This window comes from Apteryx mantelli, chromosome 22, assembly GCF_036417845.1.
Source record: "Apteryx mantelli isolate bAptMan1 chromosome 22, bAptMan1.hap1, whole genome shotgun sequence".
Lineage (NCBI taxonomy): Eukaryota > Metazoa > Chordata > Aves > Apterygiformes > Apterygidae > Apteryx > Apteryx mantelli.
Window position 1 is genome coordinate 10,113,335 of NC_089999.1, and position 21,505 is coordinate 10,134,839.

Genomic DNA, 21,505 nt, shown 5'->3' on the forward strand with positions numbered 1-21,505 from the left:
CCTGTGGGAAAGGTAGCTGTTAGTTCCTGGTTTTCTTCTAAGATAAGTAGTGAGAGCTACATATATATGTGTGCGTGTGTGCATGTGTATGTATATGTGTGTGTATATATATATATATATGTATATATATAAATTCTATTTGCTGTAGGCAGATTAATGTTTGACTGGAGAATTAGTATAATAAAACTTTTCAAGCCTTTCCGGCTTATAGGCCAGAGTTGAGGTTTTCCTGCGGTTCCACAGCACTAATAATCAACTTCTCTTCCCTTGTGTACAATCTTTAAAAAATAACACTCTTTGAGTATTGATTATGAGTATTGTATATCAGTAATGAGTATGACTGCTGTGTGCGTGTCCATGTTGATTTTTGGTTTAAAACTTATTTTTACTTCCTATCCTTCTTAATCCTGCAAGGTGTACCTTGATAGATGCAAACCTGCATATGCTTTAGCCTCATGTTCTTCTTGTCTTTTTGAGTAAACATTACTTTCATTAGTGAACTTGGTCCTGTTCCTTTGAATCATCAGAGCGTTTCTTATTTTCAAGGATTGGATACCTTAGTGGATTAGATATAATGCTACTAGAGGGCTGAATCATTTCTTGAGTCTTTGCCTGAATTTCTCATTCTGTAAGCCTGAGAAGGAGCCTCAAGATGATCATACTGCTCTTGTATTAGAGTCCAAATCTCTGTCTCTTGTTTCTAGCTCTTTGCTATGCATTACGTGTTGTATAATCTAATTGTTTTACTTGTTTTGCACAGGAAAGTAAAACTTTCTTCCTTCTTTTTCTTACTCTAATTATGATAGACTACCAAAGCAGAGAGTAGTCTTTGAAAGATGTTAGCTGTCATACTTCTGCAGGTTGGCATGCTATGTGGTGTGCTTCTGTTGAGTAGGTGTGATTTCTCATGTTTTTTATTTATCATTAAAAGCATAGGGAAGGTGAACTGTATGAAATAGAAATTGTGATAAATTGTATGGTTTGTGTTGCTCTGTGGAACATTGTCTGCATAAAATGTCAGTGGGAAATTCTAGCACTGTGTTAATAATGTATAATTATGTAACTGTTCTAACATACTAATACTGCACTGTTCCTTCCTACTTAAAGAGAAAAGGTCAAGCTCAAAACTTGGGGAGAGAGGAACATTGGTGCTAGACAAGTACTGCTGTGTGCTGGTGCTAGACAAATGTCTAACGTCAGGCATATCTTCCAAGGGGAGGTTATATTTTCCCCAAGTGACATATGCTTTTAACTCTTATCTGGACCAGCAACACAGTATGAGAGGGAAATGTCATTATCTGAACTTAATTTTTTCCTCTAGGCAACTTAGGTAATGAAGTGTGCTAACACCAGTGTTTCCATATTTCTTGCATTCATGAAAAGATGTACTTTTCAGTAACTGCCCTTCTTTTCCCTTAGCTCTGACACAACTCCTCTCTTAAATGGATCGAGCCAGGACAGAATGTTTGAGACCATGGCTGTGGAGATTGAACAACTTCTGGGAAAGGTAAAGCAAGTTACTGTATTTTGACTTCAGCCTCCAGTAGATACTGCAGTACAGGTTCCAGTGACAGAAATGTCTGGGTAGTACTAGTGCGGGTGGTAAGTATTTCTGGAGGTGCGTGTCTCTCATTAGAGCTAGCTCCTTCAACTTACCTATCTTATAACTTTACAAGTTACTTTACAGCTTTGCAACGACTTATAATAATTTACAAGAATAATTTTATTTCATGTTTTTCTTCTCCAGCTTACTGGAATAAATGACAAAATGGCAGAATACACAAATAGTGCAGGAGTCCCATCCCTGAATGCTGCACTGATGCATACGTTACAGCGTCACAGAGATATATTACAGGTAACAAATGTATGCTTCTTGCTTTTATTCTGTTGCTTTGTTGGAATAATTATTGGTCTTGCTGATATTATAACTTGTTCGTTTTGTGTATATATGGGCATACTGTGTACGTAGTCACACTCACATACACACACATACACTCACTTATATGTATACACACATATGTGCATATAAAAAAATATATATATACATATACACACACACTGGTTGGCCAGGAGATATCTCGGGGATGCTCTATTACTGAAAAATGTGTGCTGTATTGGTTGTGATTAAAGCGCAACAAGGAAAGAGTCTAATTAACTGAATAATCTTTTTTTATATGCATTGTGAGTGCAGGATCTGAAAACATTCTTATAACTAAAACTAAATATTTATCTTACTTGGAGAAGTTTGTTTCTAAGTACTCTGTGAGTATGACTGTTTATTCATTTATCTGTGAGAAAGTATTATCTTCTGCAAAGCTTTTTTGTTTTTTGCCCTTTTTTTTAGTTAAATTATGTTCTACTCTCTTTAATATTTAGTTACCTAAAATTAATTGCCACTGGAGATCTCTGATAAAGGAAAAGCTGCGCTAAGGAGGCTGCCTGAAAAAAAAAAAATTGAAAGTCTTGACTATGGAAGTGAATCTCATTTGGAAGTTTCTAGTGAATATAGAGCTGGGCTGTTCCCGGCTCCTGTGCAGGTGTCTGCTTTAGTTGCTGCCTAGTTTTTATGTGAGAGTATTTGGAATGTTTTGCAGTCTGTGCTAATGAATACAACTTGCTTCCAAAACACGTCACGTGGATTGTTCTGCACAAACTCGACTCTGGCTTCAGCTTCCTTTCCAAAGAGTCTTCCACTGAAATATGAGTCTTATGTTGTAATGTTTAATGTCTCTCTTTCATCTGAGTAGAAAAGTTAAAACTAGACCGAAAATAGCTAACAATTTGAGCAGGAGCCTGTCTGGTACTGGTGTGCTTTTGTCCCTCTAAAGACAAAAGCATTTTGTGTAGTCTCATCCTTTATAAAGTCTTGTATTTGAATGTTTCTAGAAGATTTAAATGATTCCAGTCTCAGCTCTCTTTTCTACTCTCCAGACACCCCAATCAATGAACTCTGGTTTGAAAAAATAGCATTTTTTATGTCATCTCATCAAATTGTTTAAAATTTCATACCATTTGAGTTGTAGGAAGCCATCGTTTAAAGGGCAGTGTCTAACTAAGAAAGAATGCTCTAACATGCCATCATGTTAATGCCTTTTATATGGCAAAAGGGGAAAAGTGCTATAATGAATTAATCTTGTTATATGGTCTGTCACATAGCAGTATTGGAGGGAACATAACATTTAAAATAGGAAAATGTGATTGTAAAACCATCTAAAAGGATAAAGGGACTTGAAGGAAATAAACTATGTTTCAAATTGATTAAATTTTCACAGAAGTAATGTTAAAAAATACAGGTTTTATTAGGCTAGGTATATGGAGTGTGATTTTTTTTTTTCCTTTGGTGTCTGTACAATGCACAGTATAAAAGGTGTAATATTTTGTAAAAGTCATAGCATTTGTATGAAAAATAGTGCTAAATATTTACAATGGTTTTGGTGTTGTACTGAACACCAGTTGCCAGTTAGATTGTCTTTCAAGAAGTATTAGCTGCCCGAAGAGTTGTAAATGTAAAATTGCAGCTTGAAAATCTTTAAAAAATAATTGTCCTTTACTGTTCAGAATTTTTTTTTCCATCCAGTATAACTTAATGAAATAAACACAAGGACGCCTTCACCACATCAAAAGAGTAAGTTTTACTAGTACTTCAGGTTCAACCATTAATGGGAAATTCCAACACAAAATGATCCTTCCTCAGAAAGTTGAAGATGTATGAAAAAGGGAGAAGGCATTATAGTGAATTTTCCACTATGACCTTAGCTGTAGCTAACAAAAGTTAGCAGATACTGTAAGAGCGGTGAGATTTAAATACACTTTATATTACCTTCCCAGCAGTTTCAATGTTAATTTAATAAGCTGTCTTTGCACTTTTTATTGAAGGACAGCTAATATTTTAAAAGATGGTCAGATCTTACTCGATTATATTGTTTTGTTAAATTGAACTAATTTTGTAGTAATTGTTTTATTACAGGATTATACTCATGAATTCCACAAAACCAAAGCAAACTTCTTGGCAATAAGAGAAAGGGAGAATCTGTTGGGATCAGTACGAAAAGATATTGAGTAAGTCGTATTGTGTATTGTAAATTGTACTGTGTTATAGCAACGGCATGGGACTTTCCTCAGAGGGAGAAGACGCAACCCTCCTGTAGGAGGAGAATAATTGGCATAGCTGATTCATCTGTCTCTTAACAAAGCAAGAAAAGTTATTTGAATTCATGACTCCTAGTAAAGCTATAATGAGATTCTGTTTTATTTTATTTTACTCTGGTAAGGAACTCATGTTTTTAAAGTAAAACTATTAAGCTGTGTCAAATCAGTTTAAAGATATCTTAACATGACTGAAACTCTTCTGTTTAGTCACTTAGGAGTAATAAAGCGTGATATGTATTTAGATCTGTAAATACTGTCTGCTGAAAAGCTTTTGGGAAAAAGTTTTTCAAATTTTTTACGTTTTAGATCATATAAAAGTGGATCTGGTGTGAATAACAGAAGAACAGAGCTATTCCTGAAGGAACATGAACACCTTCGAAAGTAAGTGTTATTTATTATTTCTGTTTAACACACACATTTACTTATGTTGGGGGTGCCTAACTTTTTTTTGCTTCACCCCTCAGGTGAAGCATTCTTAATTTCAATAGGGATGAAAGCTTTGTTCCTTGGTAGATAATATCCATGATGAATGATTTGCGCTTTGTATTCTGTGAGAGTGCTGGTGCTTGTGCAGCTGGAAAAAACATTTGTGGCTCGTGCTGTGAAATGCACATAGTGGGTAGTAGTCATGCTAGTTTTCAGCAATTTCTACTTTAGGAGCTTGTCAGCACTAAGTGACATTTTATGTTGTCTTCAGTGGGCTTTCGCAAGTCACTTGTGACTCAGACTTCATGTTTGGCCTCTTCTGATCTTAAGAAAGTATATGTCTTCCCAGTATAACGCCTGGGATAAGGGTTAAAAAACAAAACAGTCCCCATGGCTTAGCCCTTGTACTGTTTCTTCTTCTTTATTTATCAGTGTTAGGCACAGAAGAACATTTCTTTTTTTTTCCTCTTGTCTCTAATGAAGGTGTACGAAAAGTATGGAAAAAGACTAAATCCTAAATTAACTGTGCATTTAAATATTTTCAGATTGACTCCTAACTTATTAGCCAAGATAACAAGCAAAATAGAAAACCCTTTTTTTTTATTCTTGCTGCAGAGGGCTTTAGAGTATGAGTAGCTGATTTGTGTGTTCCCTGAACATCATCAATTATTTTACTTCTGATATTTTGCTTTGAAGGGTAAATATGGCTTTAGATTTGTGGGAATTTGTTGGTCTAATTTTGTATTAGAGGAATTTGAAACAAGCCTGTCGGTTTGCTCTTTTGGCTGAACTCTAATCTGTGTGCATGGTCTATTTATTACATGTATACAGTGACTACTTTTCTGTACAAGTTGGTGGTTATATCCTGTTAGCAATAAGTAGAAAGCTCTTGAGGAGGAAAAGCAACACACTCCAATGGAACAGCCCTGAAAGGTGCATGTCTTTTAGGCCTTCCATATGGCCAGGATGTACAGTAGCACCAATCTTTGTGCCTCTCTATTCTTCTAAACCCTAGTCATGTTAAACTCCGATCTTACACAAGAGGGCAGGCTTTCATTTAAAAAAAAAAGACCGGTGGCCTTCTCAAATGTGCTTTCTTAATGATAACTTAAACTTCTAGCCAGAACCACACAAAAAGCTTTTATGGGAAATTAAAACCAAAGTTCCTTACTATCTTTATAACTTAGAAATTAATTGACTTAGAGCTTGAATTATGACTTTTGTTAGGTTGTATTTATTATTAGGCATGGATAATCAGGAAATGTAAAATTTCCAGGAAAAAATAGGCTTAATGTTTGGGAGGAGAATGTTAACTGGAATACTGTATGTTGAAGAATGAATGTCTTTTTATCTGAGTAAACCTTTTTCTTTCTAAATTTTATGATTTCTTTTTCTTGATGAGCAATAAATATTTTTATAAATTTGCATTTTGTTAAAGATACAAGTGGATTATTTCTGGAGTTATTGTAAAATACACTTCTAAGAAACTGACTTTCCTCGGAATGCGCTGTATGAAAAGTTAAAACAATGAAGAGAGGAAACTTTCAAGCATTTTGTAAACATCGTCTGGCAGATGTTTTCAGAAATTGAGTCTAGCACTTGAGGTGTAGATTACTTTGATCTCTTTAAACATACTAAACTCTCCAGTATGTTTATAGAATAAAAATGCAGTTTCAGAAAAAGGTAAATCATCTTCTAGGTGATCACTTGAAAACATCAAGATTTAAAAAATCACAACATTAAGAAAAACAAAACAAGAAATTAATGAGTTGGGAATTTTTAAGGAACAGGGCCAAAACTAAGCATGGAATAGCACTGCAAGGTGGCGATAACGTTAAAGTGTATGAAGGAATCTGGTGTAGAAACAGAATAAAACCTTGGCAAGAAGTCAGAAACTTGTAAGATGTTCAAAACTTTTGGGTTGAGGATCCGTAAGCTCAAAAACAGATACTGGCCGGGGAAACTATTAAAGGGTTTCAACGTATTTGTCTTCAGAAAAAGCAGCTAATGGGCTATTACTGCCAAAAAGCCGTAAAAGCTAGCCAAAGGTCCCAAGAAATCATCAGGGGCTGGCAAATTATATCAAACGTGCTGCTAGAATAAGCTGACAAGCCTTGTATGAATTTTGAGATGCTGAATATTTGCAGTGCGGTAAGTCACGATGCTGGATTACTTGGTAGAACTAGGTGATGTATATAAATTGGTCACAAAGGTGCAGCAGTAAGAATTCAGATACGTTTTTAGTGAAGTTGTAAAACCTATGTAAAGAGCTTGAAAAATGGAGGTGGAAACATAAACTTTGCAGGTGCCTTACATCCTGCCAAATAATGAAATAATGCCACAGTGATTACATATTAGTATAGAGTATCAAAGCATTCACTGTGACCCTGCTTAATTTATAAATTCAGTACTTTAGTACTTTAGCCTTTTACATATTTATTTCATAATTTGCTAATGGAGAACTAGTATGGAGTATTAGGAATCCGTAATGTGGAAAAGAGTTAAAATGAGGCAGAAACAGAATCCTGACAGTGTCTCTCTGAAACGCTGTGAACTAAACCTTGAAGATTAGCAAGTGTTTCTCTATAAGCAGTTACCAGCTGCACAGGCTCTTTCCCAGTGCAGAGTACCGGAGCTGTCTGTCAGCCTTTCTCTTTCTGCACTACTGGGTGAGACAGGACAAAAGGAAACTTGACGCTTACTCTTGGCAGCCTTCTCTGTGAATGCTCCTTAAAAAGCGTGCTGGCCATCCGAGGCGGGGTTGTGTGCAGCGGCGTCTCTCTTGAGAGTAAAAGAGGAGAGCCAGAAAGCTGTGCTCTGGGAGGGACTTTGGAGAGAAGCTGGATCTCTGCTTTTTTTTCTAAATCTGCCTTGTTATTCTGTCATATTTTGGATGTCACCTCCTCTGGAAAGACTGAGTGAAAAACAAAGGAGAACTAATTTAGCTTAATTTTACGTATGTATGTAATTGTAAAAAGGAGGGGAAATAAAAAATCTGGGAGTACAAGAGTGTGATGGGTAAAAAGGGCCCAACATACATTAAGCACCGAGGGAATTGCAGCAGTTGAAGCAGCGTATAAAGCCTTCGTATGCCTGTAATGCATAAAACTGCTGGCCGTTAAGCAGTGGGGATGGTACATGCATTTGGATTTGCTTTCCCTGGGTGGGGCTGGCTGCTGCGTCAGCGTTGCTGGCACAAGCGCGTTGTGCGCCTTCCCGCTGGCGACTGCACTGCGACCCCGGCGCTACTGGCAGCCGCCAGCGCGGCCCCCGGGCTGGGGACACGCGGGGCTCCGCACCGCTGCGCCCTCCTTCGGGGAGGCTTCCTGGAGACGGCGCGTCAGGTTCCTCTTCGCTCTTCAACCAAAACCTTCGCTGCCGGCTCTATTCATTTCATAAATCAGCTGATTATCAGGAAGGCAGATTTGTCTAGAAATACTATTGACTGTGGATAAGAGACATAAAGTTTCTAAGTCATTTTGCCACTTAATTTCTGTACAGATAAGTCAAGGGTAGTTTTATGTACCTCTGGAGAGAAAAACAGTAACACCTAGGTCTTCTATATAAAAGTTTTAGCACCTACCAATTAAAATGAGGCTGGAAGACGGTAAATTAAGTGGCATAATGATGCTCTGTTAATATTTTTACCTAATACTTTAGATTTTTGGCATGTCAGTTGCTAAAAGAAATATTATCAATCTACTGCAGAAATATTTTCAGCTGGCTTTTGAATGTTTGTTTCTTTGGGTCTTTGCAATTCAGTAAATGTCTCATCTTTTCTGTTTGTGTGCTTTTTGCCAGGAAAGTAAACAAGTCATCCTTTTTCTTGTAATGCTGCTTTCCGTCTAAAGGAAACGAAAATTTTAATGAATAGATCTAGCTTAGCAGTTTAAAAACTGCCCTGAAAAGTGCTACCTAAGAGGAAAGAGTCCTGTCAGCTTAGTGTTGGCTTTGAGAAGTTCTGCAGTTATTGATGAATTGTATCCTAAGTCAGCAAAAAAGGAACTAATGTGTCTGATACACATGCACACACAATATTGCAAACTTATTGTGAGTGAAAATGTTTCCCCCACATTAGTACTTATATTGCAGGTGAACGATGGTAGTCATTTCGGGTGATACTGATGAATTTGTGTGAAAATTGGTGCCTAAGACTTCCAAGATTTGCGTAGAAATTACAGGTTTTATTACCCATGTTGAATTCCTTGAAAATCTAAATGAAGCAGTCTGTGGTGCTATGGTATGACTATCATGATACCGCTCAGCTCCAGTTCACAAAAATAAGATACCCGTCCTTTCCAAGAGAAGTGCCTGGTGGTGCAGCAGGTGCCTGTGCCGCTGCGAATCTCATGAGCTGTGCTCCTTTAATCCCACACCTGCTCCAAAGCTTCAGAATAGCTAAGGAGATGATGCGCCCCTGTGTTCCCTATAACCTGTAGCTTTGGGAACAGAGAGGGTAGGGATGCATGAGGAGGTGGATGAGAAACTTTGAAGAAAAACAGAAGGAGAGAGAACAGATTCTGCATGCAAAAGAGAAGAGAGGAATCAGAGAGGTGAGCAAAAGAAATGCAGGAATCTGCAGCAGTTGCATAATGGTGGTATAAATTAGACATAGCTGATTCATGGAGATGTGTAGGATAAATTAATGTTTGTGCAGCACTTCATGACATTAAGCACTTCAGAGTGCTTTAAATATATTATTACTATTATTACTGCATTTCGTTTTTCCACAGAACTGTTTCAAATTTCCTGTTGTTTGGGCAGCAGTGGCCCTGTTCAGTAGAGAATAATCACCGGGAAACTGTTTTCAACTGTTTTCATTTGTAATACAGTCCAAATCTTAATAGAGGGAGTGTCTTGCTGACCATTTTTTCTCTAAATATTGATGCTGTTAGCAAATGTTAACTTCAGTAATGGAGAAGTCAGCTTAATGAAATGCTGAGGCACCTTATAGGGTTGTTGATTATAGGTGTGTTGTCCTTTTGGGAAAAAGCTACCATTTCCTCCTTTCATTTAATTTCATTTAATTCATTTTCCTTTGTTATCACAGTTCTCTGCTCCTCGCTCCACCATGTGATTTCCATTCAGCATGCTTTTGCTGCTCAGCCTCCTTTGCTAGCCTTTGGGCTTTGGTGGCTCTTTGGTGTTGGATTAAAACCCAACAGCTACCGTTGCCATCCCTTCTGTCCCCTCCCTCACCTCTGATTGCTGGGGGGGACCAGACGCCTGGGCAGTAACTTCTTCAGCTGACAGATAATATGCCCCTGCCTCTCCTTCATTTTTGCTTGGAAAGAACGAGGCAGTAGGAAAAACAGCAGTTTCACCAATTTCTTTTTTTCTGCTCAAGGTGGTTAGGGAAGCAGCAGGGAAGGAGGAGTGTGATGAGCCTCTTCCCTGGGTGCCCTGCTGGCAGCCTGCTCTGCAGCCTCAGAACTACTGAGCTCCACTTTAGTTAGACCCAATAAGGTTTTTCTTTTTCTTTTTCTTTTTCTTTTTCTTTTTTTTTTTTATTGCTAAACTTGTCTCCAAATTAAACTTATTTTTTGTTCTTGTCAAAGCAGAGTATGTTGTTCTTGTCACCCTGTTGTCTTAATTTTAATACAGATTTTAACTGAAGGAAAGCTTGATACTGTATAATTTGCTTTATAGCAGTTATGAAGAAAACAAAATAGATCTACTGTAAAAGGACAGTCCACGCTAGCCATGTCCTTAGTTTGGAGTGGTTGCAAAGAAGCACCGAATATGGTGTAATTTGGCTGCAGACATGCTGTGCAGTAGTAATAGAAGACTGCAGTACTTTGTCTGTTGAACTGGAAGATGCAATAGGAGAAGAGATTGAGGAATTTCTTGGTTAAATGTTTCTCTGCTGACCATTTGCTGCAAGAGGTCTAGCAATGTTGTCACAGTTTTTCCAATTGCAGTTAAACACCATTAACTTGTTTTCTTTGTTTTCTTGAATAAGGAAAGCTGGGAAGCTATTGCATTAAGAGTGCATCCTAGTGCTGCAGTTAGCCAATGTGAATGACTACAGTGGTTACCTCGGCTTACTTAATGCCTTACCTAAATGTAGCTTGGAATATCCATAACTGATTTTTTTGGATAGGGTTATGTGCTCTCTCTGAAGACAGGCGACGCAAACAAAATGGTTTTCAAGGGAGGGATTTGAATGAAGAAGACTTTTTGTTATTGCAAAAGCTTATTTAAAGGTGCATACAATTGGTATTGTATTCCTGTTTTTAAATATGATTCTGTTCTTTCTCCTGCCTCCTCTTCCTACAGAGGTTTCTTGATTGTAGTTATCCATCAGTGAGTCCTTCCTGTAGCCTGGTTTCTGCGTGGGGCTGAATGAGCTTTATTTCCAAGCCTGCGGGCAGTGCCTATCCGTCTCTTGAAGATTCGTGGCAGAATGACACAAGGCACTTTAAAAGTGGCTGGGTAGGCTTCCTGTATAGCAGTCCCAGACGAAAAACCAGATGTGGGCATAGCACGTGACACTTACCCACAAAACTAGACTGAGCATGATTTATCTTATTTTTTTGTTTTAATAGTAGATATTGCGCAATGGGGGAGACAGTTCATGTCTTCAGGAGAAAAGAAACTTCATTGCTTATTATGGGAGTGCAATTATGTAACTATATGAGCAAGTTGTTAAAGTAGCTTAATGAGAATTTGGGGAGGTTCAAAGCTTGCAGGCAGTGAAGAAGGATGCTCTCCTGGGCATCATTATTATTTATAAATAACTTAATAAAAGCACATGAACATCAGCCAAACTCTTCAGCATTTAAAAAAGGTTTTCTCTTTAAAGATAGTTTGAGCTTCATTAAAATAAAATCAGCTAGTGCTTTTCATCTCCATATGCAATATTTAGGACTCAAAAAAGAAAAACAACCCAAAGACACTATAAAAATATTATATTAGTCTCACAAGGTTTATTTATATACTTTCCTAAAAGCTTGGTTGCTTTTAAAAAACTATTTTAATCAATAGATTTCCTGACATTTGTGACTTGCGATATTTTTATAACTCAGTATGTCTAAAATGAATTGTATTTGATTAAAAAAAAAAACACAGGCACGCACACAAAACCCAGTTTGGGGACTTGGTTTATAGCCTGCATTATCGGCTTAAATGAGCTGTAAAGCTGAACTATGGGGGTGAAATACAATGCAGACAAAGAGGCGTTAACCTTAAGAACCTCAAAACTCATTGTTTGCTTCCTGTAAAATAGGAAGGTTTTTGCATGAACTTCATACACCACCAGGAAAAAAAAAGCGGTAAGAACTATCCTAGGTCTTTATGAATGCCTGCAGAAACTAAAGAGCAAACCCTCAGAACAGGGTCGTGAGAGATTCCCTGGATACATCACCAAACAGAAAGCTAGCTGGGATTAAAACACTGCTCTGGTTCTGGGTTCTTGGCTTTACCTTAGAAACGTGCCCTTGATTTGGGGAGAGGGAGAGAGATAAAACCACACTTCAAACTTGAGCTCTGTGTTTGCTAATGAAGCTAGTTGCTCGTTTCAGAAATCAGTCAGTGATGCATGTTTTATTTGCTTTTAGCTTTTCTTTAAACTGCTTCTTAACTAGGACAGCTTCTACCTCCAAGGTCTGTATTGAAATTAGGATTTTGACAAGTACTGAGATACGTTTTACATGGGTTGATTCTGATAAAGCATGTGCATCTTTTAAACAGAACCAACAATTGTTGAGTTTTATAGAATTTCTTTTGCATAGCTTTTTAAAAATTACGAAATAGGCTCACATTTCAGAGGAGCTACCACCAATATTTGTAGTGTTCTTTATTTATCCTCGGTAGATGGTAGATCACACATCATCACAATAATAATGCGTATAGTATAAATAATTTTCCAGCTAGAGAACATGCTAATAATATCCACAGTTATGAGTTGAAAACATTTTAAAATTAAGTATCAGCCATTCAGATACTCACAGAATTATAGAAAGCATTTACAATGCAGAAATTCTCTGTAGAAATGTTTTCATGAAGTGGTCATCTTCAGGAAAAACTGGTGGCTTCCAAAGGGACATCTCTTCATGCCATTGTGATTATGGTATTCTGATCTTTCTCCTTACGAATGCTTATGTTAGACGATAAAAAAATGTTGCTTTTGATATACTGAAATATTCCTGAAGTGTACACCTGTTAGATAGACACTTAACAGTGTTAGCTGTATTTTGCAGATTAGATTTCTCAAAGTGGAGTCTGAGAATACCTTCTTAGTCTAATGTGCTATGTCATTTTTTTGTGAACATAACTGTATACTTGCTTGGTTCTTTAAGGCCAGAAGTGTTTGCTCATTATTTGCTATTGGGACCTCCAGTATAAACCTCTGTTGAATATCGTGTGATGGGAATGGAGCTGTTAAATAGTAATTATTTCCACTTTTCTCAAATATGTATATTATCTCTGGAAAGCTATCATATTCCTATATAAATAAATGTCATTCTTGAGTTTACTTTAATTGAGCCTTTGTACCAATGCAATTAGGTTCTCCTCATTCTTGGCTGCTCTAGGGTAGGCTACACAGATCTTAGTCTGTTGCTTTTCCAGGGGCTTGGTATAAAACAACGACTCATTTTTTGAGGATATTTTCTCTCAAATCCATATTGGTGAGCAGAACTAGATCCAGATTCCCACTAAAACACATCTATTTTAGCCTGAGAATATGATTTTGCTTAGAGCTTTTTAAGCCTCTTAGTTGAGCTGTCAAGTGAAAGTTGCAGAGTGCTTTTCTCTCACTTAAGAGACTTATTTGTATTAACTATCATCTCACTTTTGGAAGAATGCTGTCTTTTTTAGTCTTAGATAAAAAGACAAGCCTAAGAATGCAGTGAAATTGGGTTGGTAGAACACCATTAGAGGTCTTCATTAGTGAGTTGCATCTTGAATTTGAGTTAAATGTAGTGTGCAGTTTGCTGGATTTTTTTATATGACAGGGATCTTCTGCAAGATGAAGATTGCATTCTGTTTTCTCAGTTACTTACGAATGTATGAGACTAGTGGAATGATTTCTTCTAACTTTGCACACCAAGTCAAAAGCAACTGAGTTAGGCAGTCGTACAACCTTTTTTTTTTTACAGTACAGATACCAAGTGGCCTGTGTTTCTGGTAATTTGTGCATCTATCATGTTCAGGTGTGTGCACAACAGACCAGTACTTACAGATTGTCTTGGTAGAGCTCCTCTTCTGTCAATTACTGTTGGATTTTGAAGGCTGTTCCTACATGTATGCACTTAGAAGTGGTGTTTGGTATGGTTTTTTTTTTTTCTTGGTGAAAGGTATAATCTAAATTACTTCTTCTAGTATAAAACGTATAATGAAAACATCACCCCTACTGAATATTAACTCTGCATACAGTATGTAAAATTTGAGGAAATGCCGCTGTAGTCCATTAGTAGGTTACTGGAATTGTTCTGACAGTTGTGGTTGCTTGATAAGGACTTACAGTAAAGCCTTCCCTTTTCAGTTCATTTAACTTTGTTCCTATGGGTAATATGGAACAATTATATGGGAGGGCCAGTTTATCCAGGAACTTTCACAACCATGAATAGAGAGCCTCTAGAAACTTCATTATGTGGCTACTGGTGCCATCCCGTCATTGGTTTTATGCTCTTCCTACTAGGCAACCAGCTGCTGCACTTCATTAGATGATAGGAGCTGTTTTAATTTTAAGTTTTTAACTGTGTTCTTTGGATAAACTGTGTACTGCAGATTATCAACAAGCCTCTTACTTCCTTATAAATTCACTTGAAAGGAGAAATTATGGCTGTTACTCGCTCTCCTGGGACGCTCGAACATCAGACCACCCCCCCCCCCCATAGTCTTTCTGTGTGCCAAAGAGCTTTCCTGGCGAAAACCTCTTTTTGCAGAAACATTTATTTGACTCTGTTGCTAGCTCCCTATCAAGTCCATGCAGTTCAGAGGTGCAGAAAAGCATGCCTCTATGGTCTTGCATGTTTCTTCTGATGCACCAAGTATGTGTGCACCATCCGGAAAGAAATTCAACACCAAATGATGCTGCTTAAGTGCCTTTTATTCTAGATTTTAAAACTTGCTTGTACTGATTAAAAGCAAGGTGATTTAGTGCTATTGTGCTATTTTTTTCTTGCCTGATTCTGCAGCTACTCCTCATTCTTCTTGAAAGTGATTGCTGAGTGTCAGACTCCACAGTGCAGTGACCTGCAGAAATAAGCTCACTTGCACGTTTAGGGTTTGTAAGCGTGATGTTGTTAACAATCATGTTTATACTGTTTCTAATGTTTGATTGTTGCGCACATTCTGTCGTATTTCATTTTGCCTACTGGAACAGAAAGTGTGAAAACATTGCCTCCCCTTAGCTTCCAGACTTGCGCTTTAGTTAACATAGGAAGGGAAGCTGCAGAAGACAGCAGTTTGTAGGGGTATTTGAACCTTTCTCTGTCTGCTCTCAGAGTGGTTTCTGCAGGCAAGCTGTTCCTCCCTGAAAATGCCCATTTTACCTCAAGTATTTGTGGTTGACTAGCTCTTTTCAGGTCTTGCAACTCATGCTGGAAGTTTACGATGCATACTTTGTAGTCTAATATATTAGTTTTCCTTCCCATGCTGTTGCATGCAGTTCATTCACAGTAGATGCTACTTCTGCTCTTTGCTAAAAACATAGGAGTGAATTTTGTGTTGTTTGCACAGGACTATTATAAATTTTCTCTCTCTGGATGTCATATACCTTAGATGTATTTGTCTCACCATGCTCTTGTGTTGGGTCCCAGTCCATGATTAGGCTTCTGCACCAATTTTTGTCTTCATTAGCTACTGTGGGAGACTGTCCAAACCAGCTAAGCAGCTCTGGTGGAATTCACTGTTTTCTTTGACGCTGAAGTCAGTCAACCTTGAGACAAGTCTTGTAAAATCTGGAAAAATATCTTGTTTGTTGTCACAGGAGAATGTGTTCTGCTTTACATTTTTCTAGTTAAGTTTTAAAGAGTTTAATGATCTTTGGGATTTTTTTAGATGATAAGGAAACTTGATGGCAAGAAAAAAGTCAGTTGGAGCTGGGTTTTTGTGTGTGTGCCCAGTATTTCACTTGTGATTTAGGAATGATTATGAAGATGGAAATAATTGACTGTATTAGTCTGATTTGCTTTGTCATAGACTGTATGTTTGTATTATAGTATGAAATATGTTTTGTAATGTTGGCATTCCTTGAAGCTCTACATTGCCTGGTGATTCAGGACTGAAAATAAAAATGAGCAAATGCAAGCAGTTTGAGAGAGCTGAAACTCATTTAATTTTGCAGTCAGAGAAAGAATAAAGTGAAATAATTAGTTTTGTAATTGTTCTTTAGGATATGGGAGAGGCCCAGTCTTGATCTAAGTAATGATCAATATTACTGAATTTAAATTACTGATGTAGAGATTTGCTTTAAAAAACAAAGAAAACAGAACACTTGCTTTCGTTTTAAAAGCTTGATGTGATGGGCAGGATTCCTTTCTATCCTATAAGCATATTTCACTTAGTTTTTCCTTTGGATTAACTAACCTGTCTGCATATTTAAATGACAAACTGCACAATCTTTTCTGAAGTTACAGCAGTTGCACAGAGGCCTGATTATTTCATACACACGACTGCTGCTGCTGGATTTGTGCCATTCATTATAGCAGGCGATTGCCTCAGCATCTTTCAGCGTTCCTTTCGTATCGTATTTTTAAATGACTTTGTCGAAGTGCCATCTGTCTCGACAGGTGAAAATACATAGCTTATCGAAACAGATGGCGAATCAGATTAATATTGCCCACAGTAATCGTTTGCTTGCTTAGATGTTCATAAGGTAATCTCCATTGGATCTGTTATCCTTGCTTGGGAAGCAGAAGAACAAAGTTACGGTATTTCATAAAGATCCCCCTTTTTTTATGCTTTGAATGTATAACTTGAGCAAGAGATTTGCAAGCTTCCCCTCTACCTGCCTCACCTTGGTAAAGCTTTGGGTCTCTGGGTGCCATTGTGCTTTATGTTCCTGGTCTGCCTTAAATCTGACTCTTATTTCCTATAGTTGCAAATTGTAAAATGATGAAGCAAGTGCCTGCTTCTCTCTGGTGGATACCACTGTAAGTAAATGTTACAGTCTGCATTTGCCAACCACTTTGAGAGACCTAAATAAGAGATGCTTTGTGAATGCACATATTGCCTTTACAAGAGCATCTAGTATCTGTTTAAACTCAACTTTTGCAAGTACTGAACTTAACAGAACTCTAAGGAATTCTAATGCACAGATTTTTACCATAAAATGTTCTTGCTCATACTGTCAAGACGAAAATTTCAGTAAACAAAATGCCTCTAAGTCACTCAGCAGCCGAGGAGCAGGGAAACACAGAGCTTCATGTCATAGTCCTTTTCCACTGGGGTTTGTACACCTGCTGGAGGTTTGCAAGAGCCTTGTCTGGAAATACGGCCAGGGCAGTCATAAGAAGATTGTTGGGGTAGGAAAAATATTCTGAAAGTTGTATGCAGTAAGTATGTATGGTTCTAGCTTTGTGGATACTTACTTAATGAGAGTATAACAGTTCACTCTGCCCTTACTTGTACATCGTTCATTCTGAAGAAAATTTGTATGCATCTCATTCTTTTAAATAGTCGGGGTGACTGCCGTTTAAGTTGAGAAGCATCAATCTTGTGACTTCAGATACGTGTTAAGTGTCTTGTGTTGGCATTTGCCTCTAATGTGCGTGCTTGTTGGTACTGAAAACTCTGTATTACTGTGTTTAAACGTATTATTAACTTCTGCCTGTCATCGTTTCACAGGTAGCTACGTTTCAAGGGTTTTTATAGGCACGCGCGCCTGCACGCATATACGCTAATGCTGCATAATATAATTGAGACTGAACCTTTTAAACATGATACTCCTGGTATTTACTCATCTGATTACTTAATAAAACTGCCAAACTGCTGCTTTCTCTAATGTACAAAGCAGTTGGAGTCTCCACTGCAGAGTGATGAGCCAGCTTTCATGCACTGAAAACCTGAGAGAACAGATTAGTTCACCTAAGCTCTCTGAATTTATTCAACTTTCCTGTCTCCTCCGGTAAAGTAGGACTATTCTAGGAGTGTTTTGTTCCACAGAATTTTAATAAGTGTAACTTATTTCCAGCTAGGCACGTGATATCTTTTTTTTTTCCTTGTTAATAGGTAAAAAAAAAAAAACCCTTTTTTTAAATGGTCTGTACTTGTGTTTTTCAGTCTGTTGCTTTCTGATGTTCTTGCAGTTTATTCTTACTATGTACTGGCCACATAAGACACCTGTTTGCTAGAGACGGTACCTGTGTATGAAAGGCACGCTCTCAGCTGAATTTTGTGCTTTTGAGAATTGATGATTCCGGAAATCTTTAATCCATTACTTTTCTGTTCCACTTGGCTTTGGGACGTTATTGATGCTATTAGATTTGAGACTGATTACACTCATTTTGTATATATAACTATGGCATTTTGTAGTTCTCTGTGCCCATGGTAATAAGTACCGCAGAGTGAGTAAAAATGGTTTTATTTTGTTAAAGCAATTTACTTGGAACGGATTTGAACGTTTGGAGTGTGCCTTTGTTTTGGGTGTGGAAAGAAGCGTTCCAGTTTTACTAATGTTTTCACAGTCTTTGCTGCCCCAGTTGAATCCCTCTCAACTTAAACTTGGGCAAAATATTTTTAGTGCTCTGTATGCTGCCTTCATATTTCAAGCCGTGGACTGCACTGAAATAGCAACTTTTATGTTTGCACTCCTCTTCACAGACAAATAGGGGCATCCTGTCAGCATCTTCTCCCTGAGCAGTTTATATATACATATAAAATATATACACACACACACACACACACTGCACAACTTGCTACTTTGTCATGCCTCCAGTATGAGGTGTGGGGGGATCTCCAGAATATATGTGGGCAGAAGAAATGTTCCAAATTGGGCAGCGCCTTCGGAGTCAGGCAGACTTCTGCTCTGCGCTGGGGCGGCGGCGGCGGCGGCTGCTGCTGCTGCTTTCCACGAGATGCTGAAACACTTGGAGCAAAGGGAGGGGAAGATGAAGATGGTTGTGCTCTTTAATGTCTTCTAATCCTTTCATTCTGACAGAATAAATCGCAGTATCCAGTACTGTGTAAGACTTTGTTCTGTCAGATCGATTTTGCTCGTTAAACTAGCAAACTCACGTTTCTCAGCTGCTCTGCAAGGGTTTGTAGTTCTGTGGGATAAACAGAACGACTGTAGAGGGGCATCATTGCTCTGCAGCGCGGGAAGCAGGGATGCGGTCACCTGTGCTGCCTGTCAGTGTTACAGCTGTGATTTGTTTGTTCTGTCCAGATGTTTTTCTGAGATTTCATAATTGGCTGTAAAAGATTGCTTGGATTTAAAACCTCTATATAACAAGTTGAGTACAGAAAAAAAATTGCTCAAGTATTTTGAGGGTTTTGTTTGTCTTCTGATCTCGCTTGTCTGCTTTTTTTTTTTTTTTTTAATATGAAATATTCTCTCTGTGGTGCCATGTTTTAGCCTGTCTTTTCCCAGGATGCTGCATAGAAACTTGATTAATGTGTCGCAGCAGGAGGGAAGGATGTGCATGTTACCGAGACTTCTGTAACAGATGACGTGTATTCTGTTTTTTGTAACCATCACTTAATTCTCTTTCAACTGGTATTATTATAGAAAGAGTTTGTCTTGTTAGCCACCATCAAATGGTATTTGGTAAACTAGCTCCAAAGCAATGTTTTGGGATGTTATTGTATGAAACTAAGCCTCAGCTTTTATTTTTACCCTCTTTTGGGGAGGGGGAGGGAAGAGGGGAAATGAGCAGGATTAAAGAGCAAAGAAAATGAGGTGCTTTCTTCTCCAAGGCTTCTTTCAAAACTGTCCTGGGCACCGTGTAAATCTCTGGCTCAGCTTTAATTAACCATGAATAATGGAGCCCATTCCACTCTTTTTTTTTTTTTTTTTTTTTTTTGTCTCCATGGTCCTTTGTGTTCTCCTGAGCATCTGCTCTTGTTTACGGTTGGGAAATGCTGCTCTCACTGATTTCACATGCATTTAAAGACTCTCATTATATATTCCAAATCTGTGTAGTAGTGAAAAATGTCGGTGTCCTGAAATAAATTCTAAGGGCAAATTTGATAAAGATTATATTATGGTGTACATTGATTTAATGATCTAAAATATTCAGTGCTTGTTCCTTTTTTTAACTACAGTTTTTCTTTTGGCTTTCAGCTCAGATCGCCTGATAGAGGAGACAATAAGGTAGGAATGAGTTTACTAACTTCCATTATTTTCTGTACAATCAGTGTTTACGCTGAACTGTATCCAAAGCTATCAGACATTTTGTTTATACAATAACTGTATTGTTTACAACTCATAGGCAGTATTACAAATAAAACGAAGTGTCATTCTGTTTTCTTTTTTCTTTTTTTTGCTATTCAATATTAACATAATGGTGTTGGTTAAATATTATACTCATCCTAATTTAGAAACTTCAGGTTTCTTTTCAAAGGCAAATAGCCTCTATAAAAACAAAAAGAATGATTGAGCAGAGTGGAGCTCTGCCAGGTTGAGCTATCGAGGGCTAGTCCAGGAGTCAAGCTGTTCCTTCTCATAGTGGCACTCTTACATAGCAGGATATTCTGTAACCCTGCAGCATGTTCAGCACCCTAGTGTGCAGCTGGTACAGGTAAGGACTTAACGGCTTGAGTGGTAATGGCTGTTGTATAGTTATCTATCTTCTGGTTTTTGCATGGTTCAAATGCTTGAGTGCTGCCTTCTCAAACTGATCTAGAAATTTTAATGTTGAATCACAGCATCATAAATTACTTTTATCATGTGTGTCCTTCCCAGTCTTCCACTGAACTCTGGGGTTTTGTAAACCAATAATTCAGAGTGCCCAATTTAATGGTTTAAAATTCTAGATTATTGTTTTTAAAAAAATGAAAGCAAGATTTGATTTTAGATAATGCATGTACTGGCATGAGTGATCAAGAGGAATAATTAGAGGTGCAGCAAGGCTTTATGTCCATTAAGGGCTGGCTGTCTTAACTACATAGTGGGCTCCGTATAATTAACATGGTGGAAAAACATGTTAAGCCACACTAATGTACAGTGACAAAAAAGAAGTGTTCAGTAAAATAATGCCTGAAAACGTGGATATAATCTTACCACAGTTAGCCTCATGAACACATGAAAATACTGGCCAAACCTAGCACAGTTACTGTGAATGTTAGTTTTACTTAGGGTTCCCATCTTTTCTTATAAAAAATCCTCTCCTCCATTGCCATACTTCTAGTCCTACTTTTCTGTCTCATGAAAACACTTGACTCAACATTTGCTGAATCTGTTCTTTGCTGCCACTCTAGTAACTGGAGCATTAAAAAGCCTCTGATTTATTTTTAAGTTCAATATCCTGCAAAATGACTAATATTTTATCATGTGAGCTTTTCATCTACCCCGTTGGTTATGTGTCATCTGAGAAGTTTGGGAGTATGTCTATGCTTAATAAGCGAATATGCATGTAGATTTACCTGAGCTAGGGGATGCAGCCGTAGCAAACTGGAGCTCAGAACGGGCCAGCTGCCTGAATATTCACTCACTTTCCTAAATCAGTTTGGAGCCCACTCGAAAGCTCCGTGGTGTCACGGCCACTTTGTCACCAGTGGGTGTCCTGGCTAGTTTCAAACTGCTTTGAGTTATGTTTGCATGAGTCGCGCTCCCGTCGACTACCGATTGACTGTCTGTATAGTGACTGCTTCACATGCAAGAGTTCCTACAACATGATTCGGTCCCGAGTTCCTTGGTGCTGTTTAGTGAAAATACTCCTTTTGTTAACAGTTGAACTTCAATTTCTGCACTCCATATTGCACCATTTATTAATTCCACATTGTAGTTGCCAAAAAGGTTCTGTATTTCATTCTGTAGGAA

The 21,505-nt window shown here is 37.8% G+C and overlaps 1 protein-coding gene across 4 annotated transcripts in view; it reads left to right on the top strand.

Moving 5' to 3' along the window:
- Window positions 1-21,505, top strand: part of GOSR1 (golgi SNAP receptor complex member 1) — a 35,760-nt gene that overhangs the window by 1,083 nt on the left and 13,172 nt on the right. For all 4 annotated transcript variants that reach the window (XR_010886191.1, XR_010886190.1, XM_067309533.1 and 1 more), the window contains exons 3-7: window positions 1,420-1,507; window positions 1,748-1,855; window positions 3,968-4,059; window positions 4,456-4,530; window positions 19,808-19,837. Coding sequence is in view for 2 of the 4 variants with exons in the window: in XM_067309533.1 (XP_067165634.1) it covers window positions 1,420-1,507; window positions 1,748-1,855; window positions 3,968-4,059; window positions 4,456-4,530; window positions 19,808-19,837 (393 nt within the window). In the remaining 2 variants the exon portion in view is untranslated. The remainder of the gene's footprint in view (window positions 1-1,419; window positions 1,508-1,747; window positions 1,856-3,967; window positions 4,060-4,455; window positions 4,531-19,807; window positions 19,838-21,505) is intronic.